General features: G+C 37.5%; 2 protein-coding genes across 3 annotated transcripts in view; one reads left to right on the top strand and one right to left on the bottom strand.

Moving 5' to 3' along the window:
- sh3bp1 (SH3-domain binding protein 1) overlaps positions 1 to 6,080 on the top strand; it is a 29,163-nt gene extending 23,083 nt beyond the window's left edge. For both annotated transcript variants that reach the window (XM_067429135.1, XM_067429134.1), the window contains 10 exons: positions 1,189 to 1,279; positions 1,375 to 1,511; positions 1,675 to 1,786; positions 2,756 to 2,837; positions 3,906 to 3,986; positions 4,095 to 4,208; positions 4,290 to 4,387; positions 4,772 to 4,901; positions 4,993 to 5,258; positions 5,351 to 6,080. In XM_067429135.1, coding sequence (XP_067285236.1) covers positions 1,189 to 1,279; positions 1,375 to 1,511; positions 1,675 to 1,786; positions 2,756 to 2,837; positions 3,906 to 3,986; positions 4,095 to 4,208; positions 4,290 to 4,387; positions 4,772 to 4,901; positions 4,993 to 5,258; positions 5,351 to 5,634 — 1,395 coding nt within the window. In that variant the 3' untranslated portion in view covers positions 5,635 to 6,080. The remainder of the gene's footprint in view (positions 1 to 1,188; positions 1,280 to 1,374; positions 1,512 to 1,674; positions 1,787 to 2,755; positions 2,838 to 3,905; positions 3,987 to 4,094; positions 4,209 to 4,289; positions 4,388 to 4,771; positions 4,902 to 4,992; positions 5,259 to 5,350) is intronic.
- Positions 6,080 to 16,754, bottom strand: cdc42ep1a (CDC42 effector protein (Rho GTPase binding) 1a). Its single transcript, XM_067429136.1, has 4 exons — positions 16,601 to 16,754; positions 13,777 to 14,211; positions 12,051 to 12,829; positions 6,080 to 9,215 (listed from the first exon to the last, which is right to left on the bottom strand). The coding sequence occupies exons 3-4, from the start codon at positions 12,502 to 12,504 to the stop codon at positions 8,605 to 8,607; spliced, it is 1,065 nt and encodes a 354-aa protein (XP_067285237.1). The 5' UTR covers positions 12,505 to 12,829; positions 13,777 to 14,211; positions 16,601 to 16,754; the 3' UTR covers positions 6,080 to 8,604.
- Positions 16,755 to 17,855: the final 1,101 nt, after the last annotated feature.

Here is a 17,855-nt window from a genome sequence, read left to right as displayed (position 1 = left end):
GTGTCTGATTTGCCTCAAAGATTCTTCAGGCTCAAACTGTGAAAAAACGGTTGTCAGGGAGCATGAAGAATCATTTTCACACATGAATTGGCACCTTTGAGTCCAGACCTTAAATTGTAGACCAAGATCTGGACCAAAAATTGATGTACCTCTTGATGGAAATAACATCACACACAGCATTTATTTTCATCAAGAGGTGCATACATTTTTGGCCAAGATCATGTATTGACAATGCAAGAATCCAGCACTTCATCAAGTCTCCTCCAGCACATCACAAATGCTTGCAATGAATTTAAGGTCTGGACTGGAGGTGCCAATTCATGTGTGAAAATGATCCTTCATGCTCCCTCCCAACCATTCTTTCACAGTTTGAGCTGATGAATCTTGACATTTTCGTCCTGGAATATGGCCATAATGTGTCTTCCTACATGGTTATTTAAGAAATGAAAAGCTACACATTCCCTCAGTTAGGGATGGAAGGACTGTTGCCAGACATGCTAGAATAATTATGCTGTTGCCAGACATGCAGATAATAATCACTGCAATAATGATCCAATCATAGACTCCTAAGCATTTGCCTTTTTAAATCAAATTTGTAGTGTAGCAGTGTATGTAAAAAATTATTTATTTACATTTGTGATTTATATATAAATAAATATATACACTGTAAAAAAAAAAAATCAAAAATAAGTTACCTGGTTGCCTTAAAGTTTTGAGTTCATTGAAATTAAAAAGTTGAGTTAATACAATGAACATTTTTGAGAATCGACCAACTTTATTCAAATATTATTAAAAGATTTTGTAAGCATATTGGGGGATTGTGTGTGTTTTATTTGTGATGACACAGAGAAACATGCCAAATTGTATCAAAAAAATCACATTTTTTATGTGGTTCGGATACAATAATATTTTAAGTTTCTATTTATTAAACTAATTTCCTTCATTGTATCAACTCAATTGTTTTATTTCAATAAACTCAAAATTTTAAAGCAACCAGGTTACTTACTTTTTTAAGTTAAACCAACAATATTTTTTTACAGTGTATCTTTATAAATTCTTATTAATGATATTTCATTGTTTTGAGATGACTCCTTGGAATGTTTGTTATAATGCTTGGAATGCTTTTTATAATAACAAGGAAATAAAATATAAGGGGTAAAAATTGCTCTGACTGGGAACTTCTGATAGCTTCTAGAGCTGCAAGCTGAATATCACAAGGCCTCTCATGATTTCCTGGAAAGAAATATAACAGAGCTGAAAGAGAGTCACAGCCACACAGGTGAGCAGAGGAAAATGGTGTTAAGCAGTGATTTAAACATCTAAACAGCAGCATTATCACAACTTTGAAATGTGTATTTGTCTGTTTGAATATAGAGCCCCAAATGAGTTCATCAGAAAATAAGGTATTCGGTGCGCCTCTGCTGTCTCATCTTCAGAGTTGTGGGAAAATGATTGCTGTCCCTATTGAGGAGTGTGTAAGCATGCTGCTTCGTACAGGACTCAGGGAAGAAGTAAGCACACACACTTGTATTCGAAGCTACATGTGCAGCTTTGCACCTACACACAAAGAATTGCACACCCACATACTGCATGCCCAGTATCATCAGTATATCGTTTCGCTTTTCGACTCTCACCTTCACTGTCTCACAATCTATTTTTATGACTATCCTCTAGGGGTTGTTCAGACTAGCAGCTGCTGCATCTGTTGTGAAAAAACTGAAAAGCTGTCTGGATTCAGGGACAGTCGACCAGAATGAGTTCAGGACTGACCCACATGCTGTGGCAGGTGAAAGGCCACCGTAACTTTTTTATTCTCTGATAAATTTTAAATGTGCAACCTGAGTCCTAACAGTTCCCAGAACTTTAGCTAACCTTCTGGCAAGGTTCTCTCAATGTTATGACTAAAACCTTCTTCCAGTAACGTTAATAGAACGCTTGTTCAAAGTTATGGGGTCTTTAAAAACATTATCAAAAATTTAGCACAAAAACATTATTTATATATTATTCATGGAATGTTCTTCTGAAACATTTTAGATGGATGGATTTAGATAGTTTGTTTTTGTAAACATTACAAATTACTATTGTTTCAGATGGTTTAGAGTACATTAAAATGTAACGTTATGTTTTTAGAAAACTGGTTGTTTTGAACCTTCAGAAATAACATTTTCACAACTTAATGAGAACGTTAGCACAGTGTTCTTAGAACATTTTTTGTTACCTCTGATATTGACTCTTGCTTTAACTGACAATAATGGGAAAAGTGCATTGTTACACCAAATGTGGTTGCTATATGTGGTTAAGGTGACAAACTGACGCATATTAAAAACAGATGTTTCTAGGATCCTCATTGTCTATTACAGGAAGATTTCATCCATCATGTGGATCAGTCACATAAGATTTTTTAATCGCAAAATTAGAAATTTAACAGATTGTCCACTCTTTTTAAATACAATGATGGGGACAGATACACACTGCTGAGCTCTAAAATGACAGAAATACACCATAAGCATCTGTGCGCTATATTCAAAGTCTTCTGAAGCCAGATAGCTTTGTGAATTCAACATTTTTCAATCAGTCAATTGAAATCTTTCCCTTTTGTCAAAGCATTCATGTTTCATGTCTGCATATATTCGTCAGATTTAATATTAGTGGTTAACCATTGTCTAATAATTAATGTAAAAACTGCCTCAAAAACGTATAAATATAATTAAAAATACCGGTATTTAATGTTATTTTGTTTGCACTGTCTTTGCAGGGGCTCTTAAGTGTTACTTGAGAGAATTGCCTGAACCACTCATGACATTTGAGTTATATGATGACTGGTTCAAAGCTGCAGGGTAAGTCTGTACATGTGGCTTTTTTGTTTCTGAATCAATGGTGTTAAAACACTTACACCTGCCAGCCATAATATTATGACCCCCTTCCCAATATTGTGTTGGTCCCCCTTTTGCTGCCAAAATAGCCCTGACCCATCGAGGCATGGACTCCACTAGACCCTTGAAGTGTTATTATCCTGCTGAACTAAGCCACAGCCACCAGGGAATACCATTTCCATGAAAGGGTGTACATGGTCTGCAACAATGCTTAGGTAGGTGGTACGTGTCAAAGTAACATCCACATGGATGGCAGTACCCAAGGTTTCCCTGCAAAACATTGCCCGAAGCATCACACTGCCTCTGCCGGCATGCCTTCTTTCCATAGTGCATCCTGATGCCATGTGTTCCCCAGGTAATGCATATGTATCCGGCCATCCACGTGATGTAAAAAGAAAACGTGATTCATCAGACCAGGCCACCTTCTTCCATTGCTCCATTGTCCAGTTCTGATGTTCACATGCCCACTGTTGGCACTTTCGACAGGGGTCAGCATGGGCACCCTGACTGGGCTGCAGTTATGCAGCCCCATACGAAACAAACTACAATGCTGTGTATTCTGACACCTTTCTATCAGAACCAGGATTAACTTCTTGAGCAATCTGACTACAGTATCTCGTCTGTTAGATCGGACTAATAACTTTGCTCCCCACGTGAATCAATGAGCCTTGGTCGCCCATGTCCCATGTTCACCACTGTTCCTTACTTGGATCACTTTTGATAGATACTGACCACTGCAGACTGGGAACACCCCACAAGAGCTGCAGTTTTGGAGATGCTCTGACCCAGTCATCTAGCCATTACAATTTGGCCCTTGTCAAACTCGCTCAAATCCTTACACTTCTAACAAATCAACTTTAAGAACAACATTTTCACTTGCTGCCTAATTTGTTCCACCCAATAACAGGTGCCGTGATGAAGAGATAATCAGCGTTATTAACTTCACCTTCACATAATGTTATGCCTGATTGGTGTAAATACTGATTTACTGGTTTAAATTAATTTTCATTGTCTTGTCATTTTTTAAATTAGAGAAAAAGAAACAGATGACAAATTGAAGCAGCTACGGACAGTGTTGCAAAAACTTCCCAATGAAAACTATAATAACCTCAGGTATGGTAGATTTTCAACTCTAAATTTCTTATCTACTATTGATGTTCATGTTCCCACCAGAATTTCACTCTCAGGGTCTATCTTTGACTTGATCTTTTTCTTCATCAGATACCTTGTCCAGTTTCTGTCACACTTGTCAGAGCAGCGAGCAATAAATAGGATGACACCCAGCAACATTGCTATAGTGCTTGGGCCTAATCTACTGTGGCCTCGCTGTGAGGGGTCAGTATAGCACACACAAACTAAATCTAGACATCTCAACTCAATCTCCTAAAATATCCCTTTACCTTTTCTCTATTTTAGAGAGACGTCATTACTGAACATGGCATCAGCATCGTCGGTGCAAGTTGTGACTGTCATAGAGCCGCTTATACAGTATTCCAAGGACCTCTTTCCTGAAGGTACATGAACATTACACAAATCATTGTTCAATTTCCGTCAAAGAAAGAGTTAAAATATGTCCTTGCCATTGTTTTGTCTCAAGATGCACACAAGTAATTACATTTTTTTTTCTAAGGCAGGTTTAAAAAAAGCAACTTAAATGTTCTAATTAAACTATGGCCTAATCCTGGTTTGAAACCAGGCCTTGAGGTAAAAACAGCAATAGATGGCCGTAATGACTTATTATTATTATTATTACTTATTTATTTTATCTGTTGTTCCAGTTAATTTCGGTTCATCCTTTATTGTATGTAATTGGGAAGTTTATGTTTTTAATGTTGCTTAAATAATTTAAAGAGTGTATTTCCAAAATGTATTTCCAAATCAATCAAATGTACTTTTAGAGGCTGATTTCGAGATCCCAGAACTGCCTGAAAGCCCGATTCCAACAATTTCCCAGAGACCTCTTTCTGACAGCGTCTTTCCCTCTCTCCCTTTCTCCTCTGGTCGACCATCCCTATCAAAAACTGACAGGTAGTAAGCCTCCTTTGTAGTTAGGTCAAGGCTCTTTTAAATGATTTCATTTTACAAAAGTCATGTTTTATTTTGGCTGTGCTTATTTCAGCTCAGCATCATCTGAGGACCTTGGGGGGACAGTAGTTGTTAAAGCTGCTCAGGTGAATCGTGATACTGTTGTGTGGGACAGTAACGATTCTGATTCAATAGCTCAACCACCTACACAGAATCACATGCCTTCAGCACTTCCTCGTTACACTCCGGTAAACCCCCAAAGCCAGTCACAGACGAAGTGCTCCAGCCAATCAGACCCAACTCAGGAGCTGCCCTTCCAGGCCCAGGAGCCCACACTGAAGATCCCTGGGCCTTACAAACGTATGTCTGCAATTATACAAGCTTTTTGTGTTATTATTGTAGTAGAAAGTACATTTTCTGTTGATTTCTGTTGATTTTCTGTTGAATTACAGCAAGGAGGTCGTTCATCCAGCACAAGACACCAAATCTCGCTAAAGGCCCTCCTGTGAGCCAGACAGGCCCTATATCCACAGCTCAGACGAGAGTGTTCCCTGTTCCTCTGCCTAGAGGCTCTGAAATAAAACCACCTTCCCCAAAGCCCGAATCCACCCAAGCTCCTCTGCCCATGTTGCCCGAAGCAGGACCACAAAAGAAACCCCATGGCAGAAGACCTAAAGTCCCTCCTCCACAACCACCCCAAGCACTTAACAAGCAGCTCTCCTCTCCAGCTCAGTGAGTCTTGGAATAGAAAGTCGTCTGTAAAAAGCACTGGATTTAACAGTATATGCAGTTTCTTATGATTAATTTTTTAACCAAAAGTTCTGAGTCTATTAGATTTATTTATGTTTTTGCAAAGAGTCTCTCATGCTCACTAAAGCTGCATTTATTTGATCAAAATTCAGTAAAAACAGTAATTAAAAAAAAATATATTTTTGCAATTTAAAATAACGGTTTTAATATATTTTAAAATATAATTTATTCGTCTTATGAGAGATTCATTTTCAGCAGCCATTATTCCCGTCTTCAGTCACATGATCCTTCAAAAATGATTCTAATATGCCGATTCGATGCTCAAGAAACATTTCTTATTATCAAAGTTGAAAGCAGTTGTGCTGCTTAATATTTTTGTGGAAACCTTGATAAAAATTCTGGTTTCATTGATGACTTGATTTAAAAAAAAAAAAAAAATCTTTTGTAATCTTTATAAATGTCTTTTCTGTCACTTTTGATCAATTTATTGCATCCTCCTTGAATAAAATAATTTGTTTTTTAATCTTACTGACCCCAAACTTTTGAACAGTCTTTTTGGCTATCTTGTAGTGTTCAAGATCAGCTCTAGAGATACATGTTTCAATGACTGTCAAACACAAATATAACATAGCACACAATCTGACTTCCTTTGGTTTCGGTCTGGGGCGTCCTGACACACTTCACATTAGCTATTTATGTATAAGCTTATTCTGAAGCATGACATTTGAAACGCCACAAGAGTCAAATCATAAGCACACTTTTACAAGCATTTTAAGGCTGATGTTGTTCATAGCTTCTTTTAATGAAAACTTTATTGCTGTCATTTATAGGTAACATACATTTCTATTTTGTATATTTCTTGTGTGAAGCCACACAGACGTTCAGTATGTACATATTATATTGTGATTAAGGGAATGAATGGACAGGTGAACTCCTGTCATAAAAAAAATTATATTTCAAACAAAATTCCTATGAATATTTAATCATAATTTCATTATACATTTATAAACATTGGTGAGTGTAACATTTACTGAATACTGTGTTGATCTGAACATATTTATCATGTAATAAAGGAAATGACAGTCATGGTTGCTTATTTTTTCTGTGCTCATTTGAGAACATAAAGCACATCACAGCTTTGTGCATCTGTAACAGTGACCTGTAGACCTTCCTCTTGTCTTGTAAAGATTGGAAATGAGTTTAAAAAAATGAAACTGCCACACAAAGTCATCCACAATGGAAATATGAGCTATTAAAACTACATGAATGCGAAATGCAAAGTGTTTTGCATAGTAAATACAAGTTAGCGAGCAGCTATATGTCTGTACTGTACACTACATAAGGTTTGCTTGAAATGTAAATACTGCAAACTAAAATATGGCTATATTAATGACATATTGTTACCATTGTTAGCCCGCTGTGTTTATTGTTAATTAGGGAGCAGCTGTGGCAGGATTTAATTCCCTGGAACAAAAATAATATTTTAGGGACGAAAAGGTAGAATCAAACAAATGTGAAAATTTGAGATGCCAATATTAGTTTGCCCTTGTAGATCCACTCATATTTCAGTTTTTTTTATTTTTTTATGCAACACTTTCTTCAAAACATGTAGTGTTAAAGCTGCTGTCCGTAACTTTTTTTGTGCTCAAGATTTACAAAAATTATATAATGAGAATGTACAACATGAATCCATTTTCCAAACCGTGTTTTTGTCTTACCCTGAATCATTATGGTACACTTATAATAAGTATTTATATTGGGACTATTTCAGGCCAGACTGGTAGGTACTGCTGCGGAGGAGCACAGTCCCTGCGTGATCCACCATAGATATAAACAGAGAGAAGTAGTTCCGGCTGCAATGGTCTTCCGCAAGATGCATGCAGTTCTGTTTATTAACCACTAGAGTGCAAAAAGTTACGGACTGCAGCTTTAAATAATCTTTTTGCTTTAATTGTCCCCATTGCAAACATTTAGAAATGTTATTAAAGGAATAGTTCTTCCAAAAATGTAAATTCTGTCATCACCCTCATGCCATTACGAACTTGAATTACCATTTTGGTGGAACACTAAAGGAGAGTTTTAGGTGAATATCCATGATGCTCTTTTCCATATATAATGATTCTAAATGAGAACTGGTGTTGTTTATGTGGAGTCAGAAGGCTCTCAGATATCATCAAATATATCTATGATTATTGACACAGTTTTCATTTTTGGGTGAACTATTACTTTAATCGGTACTTCACCCAAGCATACATTTTTTCCTGCAGAACAAAGATAATTTGAAGAATGTTGGGAACCAAACAACATTGAACCCCACTGACTTTAACTGTTTGAAAAAAAAAGTTCATAAACATTCTACAAAATATCTTCTCATGCAGTCATGCAGATTTAGAATGACATGAGGGTGAGTACGTAATGACAAACATTTTAATTTTTGGGTTGAGCTTCCCTTCAAATGATGAATTATTTGTGTTATTCACTGAAAATCTTGACATACGCATAATTCTCAGCAAATTAATGAGGGAAGTAGTGATGCCAGATTCAACAACTTGTTTAAGTCTGATTTTTTTTTTCATTTAATCTGTTTATCCTTTTCAGAAATCCAGTTTGATTGATTTATTGAATTAATCGGTTTCTCAAGTTCAACTCAATGATCCAGTTTACAATGAATAATGATTTCGAATTTGAGCCTTTTTAGCACCATACTATAAAATGGTGTCAGAAAATTGTGCAGATGTATCACACAAGTCATATAGACTACTTTTATGATAATTGTATTGTATTTTTTTAAATCATTATGCAGCTTGACAGGGCCAGTCCTCATTCACGCATTATAACAAGATGGTCTTTTTTGTTCCACAGAATAAAGAAATGGAATGGCATGGGGGTGGTTAAATGATGACAGAATTTTCTTCTTTTTTGTCTGAACTATTCTTTTAAAAGTGCTGTGTGATTGTTAGACTTTGATCTCATCCTCCTCATCAGCATAGTTGTACGGTCCTTTCCTGTGAGAGTTGTTGGTGTTTGTATTCCTGAGTCCTCCACTCCCATAATGACGTGCCAGCACATCAGCAGCTCTTTGGAAACTCTCCGGCTCCATGCCATGATCCTCAACAGAGGAGGAGCGCATCCGATGCCCCAACATGGACCTTTTGGGTGACTCACCATTCACAAAGTCTGAATGCTTCCACTCTCCTCCATACAACCGCGTCCTTCCATCACTGTCTTCTCTCAGAAGAGAGTCCACCAAGGATGTGGTTGCGTCCGAGTCCACCTCCGAGTTATCATCGGTTGATGGTGTTTTTTCACTGATGGGACTGACCATTTCATACACAGGGCTGTCAATCATGGCAAAGACTTCAGACATGAGGGAAGGGCCCAGATCAAAAGTGAAAGAGTTCATGGAGTCAGAAAGACTGACGGAGTCTGAACAGGGGAAGGACGGGATACCCGTGTCTGTAAGTGAGCCTCTATGGATTTCAGGAGGGCAAGCTGAGAGAGAGCTGCCCTGGGCCGGACGCTCAGTGCGCGACAGTCTCGGCAAGGTCACAAAGCCAGACTCCAAACCTGCAAAACAAAGAAAGAAAAACAATTGTTCTTGCTTATAGATTTGACCAACAGAGGGCAGTGAGAACCTTTACATTACATTTAGTGGTTCCGGACTGCAGCATAAGCAAAAGTAGAAAATCTTTTCTGCCATGTGAAGGGAATAGATGGCTTTAAAGGGATAGATCCACCAAAAATTAACATTTATCATCAATTATTCACTCTAATGGCTTAGTATTTTTGTCAATACAATGGAAGTCAGTGGGATCCAAAGGCTTAGTATTTTTGTCAATACGATGGAAGTCAATGACTTTCATTGTATGGACAAAAATTCTTTAAACTGGTCTTCTTTTGTGTTCCACAGAAGAAACTCATAGGTTTGGAACCACATTAGGACGTGAGTAAAAGATAACAATTAAAAATTTTAGGTGAACTTTCCCTGACAGATTTTTGTGACTGTCAATATAAAACTTGCAAACGTGGCACAGAAAGGGCTGAAATTACAAACTACAGGATAGTTGTACTATGGCTTCAGAACATCTTCACATGATTGAAAACAGGGCTCTAAAACGGGATGTACGCTCAACACTAAAACATCTCATTCATAGCTCCCGGTAAGAACAACATTAGCCTTCAGTGCGATGGCGAGTCATTCAGTAAACTGAATTAGACTCTTAGTTTGCATACTAATACTTTCCATATATTGATAATTAAACTGAGGTTAGACATCCGACTGTTTGGGTGTTTATGAGCATGCAGGTTTTGTTTTTGAATAAGCTCTCCTGCAGAGAAGAGAAGCCTGTGAGGCATGTTTGAGGTATTTGAATGGGTGAGGCAGACGCTGATCGCTCAACTGTAATGTCTGGGTCTAAAAAGGAGTCTGGGATTGCCACCGGTGTTTAAATGGTTTATCAAACACTTTCTCTTTGATCTGCCTCATGTATCTCTAAACGACAGGAAGCTAGCAAACTAACATTTAATTTAGACAAAACATGCATGACACACAGGCTACGTACACTACCGTTCAAATGTTTGGGGTCGGTGAGATTTTTTAAAAGAAGTGTCTGTTTTATATGCTCAACAAGGAGCCATTTATTACCAATTATTACAATTTAAAATAACTATTTTATGTTTTCAAATGTAATTTAATCCTGTGATGGCATTTTTACTCCGGGCTTTAGTGTCACATGATCCTTGAGAAATCATTCAAACATTATTATCAATGTTGAAATCACTAGTGCTGCTTAATATTTTTGTGTTGCTATGGATTTGTCTGGTTATCACCAGACTAAGCTCAATTTAAGATTGAACATTGGTCTGGGGAGTCTGATCAGAGTCTGAAGAAGAGTGATCAACGGGCATAGTTCAAATACGAAATTGGATAGTCCTTCAACCAATAAGACCACAAGAGGCGTGATCAACGAGCAACGACCCATCGCTTTTCTATCCGTCATCGTGTTAAACCAGCCAATAACGCGCCAGGTGGATAAGCCAGTCTGTGATTGGTTCCCGCAAAAGTGTAACAGAAGCAGTAGAAATTAATGTACAGGTTTCCAGACGGAGTTGCAGGGCGAAATCAAATCGCCGACAGATCAGGCTGACTCAGTCTAACTATGGATACCTTTTCAGGAATCTTTGATAGATAGAATATAAAAATTATATATATATATATATATAATATAAATGTTTGATGGTAGTGTAGACACTGCTCAATATGGTTGTCCTATTCCTACTATTCGGAGTGCTTAATCCTGTTTTCATTTTACATTTCAGTTATTTATAGCAATTACTTTTAAAAATAGTTTTCTAGTCAAGTCAAGTCAACTTTATTTATATAGCGCTTTTACAATGCTGATTGTTATAAAGCAGCTTCACGGTGTTAAACAGGAAAATATTGCAAAAAATTTTATTCGGTTGTACAGTTGTTCTGGAGAAAACGGTGATGTTATGAGCTCATTTAAATTCATCATATAGCGACAATGTGGGCAGATCAGTAATAAAGTTAATACAGTTAATTTAGTAATTAATTATATTTTGATATTTAGTTATTTCAACTTCAGTTGAAAATTTAGTGTCCCCAACTGAGCAAGCCCAGCCAAAGGTTACAGTGGCAATGAACCAAAACTCCATCAGGGCATGATGGAGAAAAATAAACCTTGGGAGAAACCAGGCTCAGTCGGGGTACCAGTTCTCCTCTGGCCTATTAACAAACAGTGTATTATTATTCTGGCAAACTTACTGGTCAGAAATCATATTAGATTGGAATATTCAAAAGTTTGGGGTATCATGCAAGAGAAGAGTTTATTGAGGATGACGCGACGATTACACAAAAATTTGAAAAAAGCAAACTTTTGCTTCTACAACAGAGTTTGCTCACAAAAACTGCACATTCAAACTTTATTCACATTTAATCCATTCAGTCCAGAACTGAATTGTTATTTTATGAGTTATGGTGCTACAATTATTTTTTACAATTTGATATTATCTCTCTCCCCTGTACAGGTTTACCACCACACACCTTTGACCAATGAATGTCCATGACACTTCCCATGATTATTTGTTCATATAATCTGAATGGACACGCTTCATGGTGACTTGTTGACAAGTTACTCCTGAACAGCAGTGAAATATTATACAAAGGAAATGGAAACATTCATGATTTTTTAAAGATTTTTTCGTTCATTTTCATTCTAAGATATCTCAAATTTAAAATTACTTCATTTTGGGATCAGCCCTGCGGTTTCAACCATTTCTGGAGTGACTTCTGTATTCTGTACACACACAGATCTCCCATAATTGAAGGAATTCACTTCTGAATTTCAATCTTAATCTGAGTGTGAACACTGACGGACTCACCATATAAGCATGTGGAGTTCTCTGGTGTTTTGGGTGAATTAGGGAAAAGCACTTTCACAGGACAGCCATTGGGTGAGTCCACGTCCAGCCGGGGGAGGGAAATGGCATTCTTTATGATTGGAGAAATGGGTGGAGGTGGGGGCGAAAGGTCCTTGGATCCACCGCGGGGCCTGTCAGGGGTCTTGCGGACATGGCGAAGCGTGCGGGAGAAGAATCCCTCATTCTTCTCTGAAGTGGAGGAGGAGTCTCCATCCGCGTTATTTCCTGCTCCACCATGATTGCTCAGGAACGAAGTGTCCCCGAACACGTCCCCTCCGCGGCCCACGTGCATGGTGTGGCGGAAGTCACCCAATGGGGGACTGATCATGTCCGGGGTGAGGTCACCTTTAAAACGACGCTTTCCTGAGGAGTGGGAAACCAGTCCCTTCAGGCCAGACAACTTACCCAGGTTCATGGCTTCTCCAAATACAAGTCGTAAGTAAAAACAAAACGGTGAGAACAACGTAAGAAATCAAATTATACACGTATCACTGTTCAAGCTTCAAAATATCTCAGCAGAAAATAAACCGCAGTTGGGTGGAAAGTTTCTTTTCACAGTTTCTCAAAAGGCAGACACATTCAGCTATGTCCCATTTTGGCCATCGGTCTTTGTTCATATCCAGCAAGATTCGGTGAAGATAAATGTGAGCTGAAAATATGCATGACTCCAATTCCTGAAAACCTCCGCTGCATATGTGGTCAAAGATTCTGGGCTTCACAGTTGTTCTGGGTTTGTGCTTCTGAAAAAAAATCAGTTCAGAAATAAATTCAGCTCTGGCTGCAGATATCACTGTGGTTTAGGACTAAAACCATGAGCTCCTTCTTTAGTAAGGTCCAGAGAATCTGCTGCTACATGCTCTGGAAGATGCAAATGCTAACAATATATCTAGAATCTATTCAGTTTCTAAAAAGAAAGTGATACAATGTTTGTGGTATGAGATTATGGCAAAGACATGCAACATTAATTATTGACTTTTGCTGTGAAAATGTATATATTTATATATAAATTGCATGTTCTGTAAATCTCAGCTAATTTGATTTTGAATTTGACATTTTTAATGAGACTTTTCTTATAATTATTTAGTTTTATAATATAATACTCTGTATAATATTAGAATAATTGAGTGTAGTGCCCTTTAAATGCCTAAATTCAGCTTTGACTCCTCAGTCATTCACTTGCACTGTACAGTATTTCGGTCATTCTCTTCAAGGGTATCCTGTTACAAAAGTAAGTGTATTTACCAGAGCATTTTCCCAGTCTCAGATTGTAAAGGCAAAGAGACACAGGGTGTAGATTTCACAGTTTGAAAAAAGAATACTACATTTCTATTTAAATATACTTTCTCTCATTTTGTTTCACATCAAAAACTATTTTAAGGGCCACCACCCAGTTTATTATATCTTTTTTAGCATTGGGGTCAGCTCAAACTTTTAATTTGTGCTTGACTGTAGCTAAAGTAATGAGAATAATTTTAAATTGAGTCAAGTCTCATGTGTCATTCCATTAAACCATGACAAGCTTTGCTTTGGCTGTGTTGCATGTTTTATGCTAAATTGCCACTAAAGACTCACCATGTGTGATAAGCACAAGTCATTTAGCCAAACCCTTTACCTAATTAGTGTCAGGTCAAAAAACAAAACACTTCAAAAAAATGTTTACTACTGAAAACTTACAGGAGCCACATACCTTAATCAGTTTTGTGTAATCACTTTGACCGCATACTTTCCCAATCCAAGTTCATTCAGTGACCTCTGACCTGCACCCTGATGGAGTGTGAGGCGGCAGGGAGGCTTGTTGCTTTATCCCTTCATGTATACTCTCCTCATGCTCCTCCACTCCCACCGGCCGCTGGTCCTGATCCTTTGTTTTTAAAGATACTCAAATCCAGCAGCCCACTCGCCAGGAATCCCCCAGGGGAGATAATGGGTCTTTACAAGGCAATAAATTAAATGTAATAATCTGGGCAATAGTACGGCTTGACGGAGGCTCCTTAAGGATTGGTCATGTCCAGGATTAGCCTCTAATCCCTCCTCCCTTCCTTCACCCCGAATCCCCCTCTGCTGGCTTTAGTCCACTCAGACGTCTCGGTTTGAAGGGGTTCTTGTAAAATCAACAAACGTCCTGTATGAGAGAGGGAAACAGGTGGATATGTAACACAGATCAGGATCAAAGCAGACCAAAGTCCTAAAGTCTATTACCATTAAACAAAAAATAACAAAAAATGTCTCCATTCGCTCCATTTCTAGAGAGAAGAACATCCATTATCAATGACAAAAATTTGTTTATTTGTGACCTAGAAATAGTGTGTATATAATCTTATATTTATTCTTTTTTTATTTAGTGTTTATTTTTATATGTGTCTGTTTTGATTAATATATAATATTAAATAATATTATACTACCGGACAAGAGTTTGACATATCAACATGTCAATAACAATGATTTCTGCTCACGTGACACTGAAAACTGGAGTAATGGCTGCTGAAAATGCAGTTTTGCCATCGCAGGAATAAATTATATTTAAAATTATATTAAAATAGAAAACAGATATTTTAATGAATAATATTTTACTCACATTATTACTGTTTTTACTGGATTTTCTGATCAAATAAATACCGCCTTGGTGAGACTTATGAAAACAAACAAAACAAAAACAAAAAAAGATTATTCCATTTGTATTCCATTATTCCATTTTTATATCTTTTGACCGTTAGTGTATATATATATTAAATAATATTGGGTTTCTAAGTATTAATATTCCAACATAGTGTTAAACATGAAATCACGTGTCCATCTAATCTAAAGGAATTTATTAATGAAACATTGTCCCCAAATGTAATTTTTCACCCCAACATCTTCTGAGAAATGGGAATGGTTGGTGGCATATATCATAAAATGTGCTAAACATAACGAAACCAAATAGTAAACTGACATTCAGCAGGGCTGCTGTTGACTCTTGACATGACAAACGACAATAAACCAAAACACACTGTCTCATAATTCTTGCAGTTGTTTTTAGTGGATACAAACAATGCAATTATGTCTGTGAAAATGGCTGTGCATTGTTTCAGAGAAAGAGATGCACACGTCAACCAGTAAACCGCAGTCTAATAGAACCCGTGTGTGAATGCATTCCTGGGGGAAACATCTCTGTCTATTACAGACATACAGTACAGTACCCACATCCCAGATTGGAAACATGTTTGGGGTTTTTCCTCTTCTTTCTTTCTGTGAGACTTTCGGCCTTCTTTCATGTGGGCATTAAAGCTGATCTGTCTGATCTTAATAGCAGTTGATTTTTGCAGCCGTCCACTGCAGATTCATATGATGTCATTAAAATAAGGGATTTGAACATCAGTCACACAGGCTGAGTCTAAACATTTGTTCTTTTTGAAAATTAAAATGGTTCAAAATGTGTTTATTTAACACAGCTTTCCCCAAAACTAAATGTTGATCAGCTACTAGGCTATGCTACTTTATAACTTGACTAACTAGGTGAACAAACATTCAAGATAAGGCTTCATTTTTCCTTTTCACCCAATGACCTCCACTTTTTTCTGGCATCTCATGTTGTCTAAAGAGAAAAAGGGCTGTCTAGGAATAAATCATGATTACAAATATATTTATTTCATCGTCTGACCCTATTTTTACTCAAAGCACTCGGCATGACCGTCTGGCAGAATGAGTCCATAATGGAAAATACCATGATGGTTTCATGTGTGAAAATATACAGCAAATGGCTGGGTCTGTTTTACTCACGTCTGCATTTTCTTTATCAGGCATATCTTATTTACACTTCTTTTACTTTTATTAGTTCCTAAATCTAAACGCTGTCTACAGAACGATTTACTAATCTAAACAAATCCAAAAAAGGTAGAGGTAACGTTACAATGATGAAAACTAGTTGATGAAAAGACATATTTTTCAACTGAATAGCCTATATAGGACAAGGACAGATCAATGTTGCTGTAGCCTACTAAAATGTTGCTGAAACAGTCCATTGATCTAGTCATTTGTGAACTTTGGATTTTATTGCTTCATAGAAATGTCATCCTTGTTTATTCACTCTTCGCTGGACCAGTTTAATATATAAAAGTAGACTTGTAATGAAGTGTATGTTTTGCTGATCAGTTATCAAACCCAAATATTGAATCAAGTATGTGATTAAGTACATTTAATTTATCATAAATAATTAAATGAATCAACTTGACTGCCGCTCATAAGGGGCATGAACTGTAAGTATGCAGTGGCACGCGCATACTAATTTTACAGCAGCACAGATTAGGTTTCGTCCGTCATGCACACAATAACATACGAGTTTGTACATATCCCCTTTCTTATTTAGGCTCCTAAATGTATACTGGTTACGCTGTTAATAGTACGCACTAAACAAAAAGCGAATTTAGTATACTTTAGAAAGGTTATTATCTTAAATGAGTTGAACATTCAAAATGCTGTGGCAAAAATAATCTGTCGTTTATCTGACAATTCAGTAAATCAAAACAACTCACCTTGATGGATACAAGTTTATCATGACCCAAAAAGCAATAATTAGATTTATCTCAACACAAGGTAAGATCCAGCAGTCCACCAAGAAACTCTTTTGCACACTCTTCTGTTTGAGAGGCAGCGGTCAGTGTGAAGCACCGTGTCAGTCTCGCGCTGCTGGAAGCGCGTTTGGTCAGGGCAGAATCGGGGGCGGGCATTTTGAAGAGTTCTTGGACAAGTTCCATGTTCCAATAAGTTCAATGCCACGACTGAAGCCAGTCGAAAAAAACTTTATTCAGTTTTCATACATTTTTATGTTGCTTATTGCGTTCAGACGGAGGATTAATTCAAGTGTTAAAACATATGCTGCAGACTATTTATTTATATTTTTTTGCTGGAAATGAATAACTTTGGTTGGGGTAGTGTCATTAAAACGGTGTACACACACACACACACACACACACACACACACACACACACACACACACACACAACCTTTTTTATTCTACATGAAGCATGGTACCCTCTCATGGGTGCAGCCATTTTGAAATCACATGTCCAGCGACCTGTCAAATGTCTAGGTGTGTTCAATGTGAAGCAGCGCTGTATGACATCAAATAACACTTTTCCATTGCGTGGTACAACTCTGCTTATTTAATTTGGCTCGGTTTGATTTTCCACTGCATTAGCTACCTTTAGTACCGCTTCAAAGTGTGGGAGACTGATCGCTATATTGATGCGCCACCACCTCATCTGACCATGAAACTGACCTTTTTCAAGTTATTAAAAAAAAGTTGTTGCTGACTATTTAAATCTAGCTGGTTTTGTGTCTCGTCTTGCAAAACCAATGAGGCTGGTATAGTGATGATTCTCTCTGACCAATCAGTGATCTGCAGTGTTTACACCTCACATTAATATTAGAACCTCAACCATGATGGTGCTGAAAAAGTAACAGGAATTTGGTACTTTATAGCCTAGAAATCTAGACGCACCCTAGCGGCAGCAAATTTAATCTGCCCGCGAGTGTCGTCTAGGAACTCTCAATACCCTTCTGAGCTGAATTCGCCTAACTCTTTTCAGGCCAATCACATCGTGTATAGAGTCGTTGGGCGGGGCTTAACATAATGACTGCCGAGTTGCGCTTGCGTGCTTCTAGTAAACACAGAAACTGGCGGACGGCGGTCTTTCAAATCAGCTTTGGCCGCGACTCTGGAAGACTTGGAGTTAAGCTTTTCTCTGAGAAAAGAACAAAGAACGGCACTGAAGTCATTCTTAAAA

The sequence above is a fragment of the Pseudorasbora parva genome, chromosome 21 (assembly GCF_024679245.1).
Source record: "Pseudorasbora parva isolate DD20220531a chromosome 21, ASM2467924v1, whole genome shotgun sequence".
NCBI lineage: Eukaryota > Metazoa > Chordata > Actinopteri > Cypriniformes > Gobionidae > Pseudorasbora > Pseudorasbora parva.
This window is presented reverse-complemented; position numbering and strand designations above follow the sequence as displayed.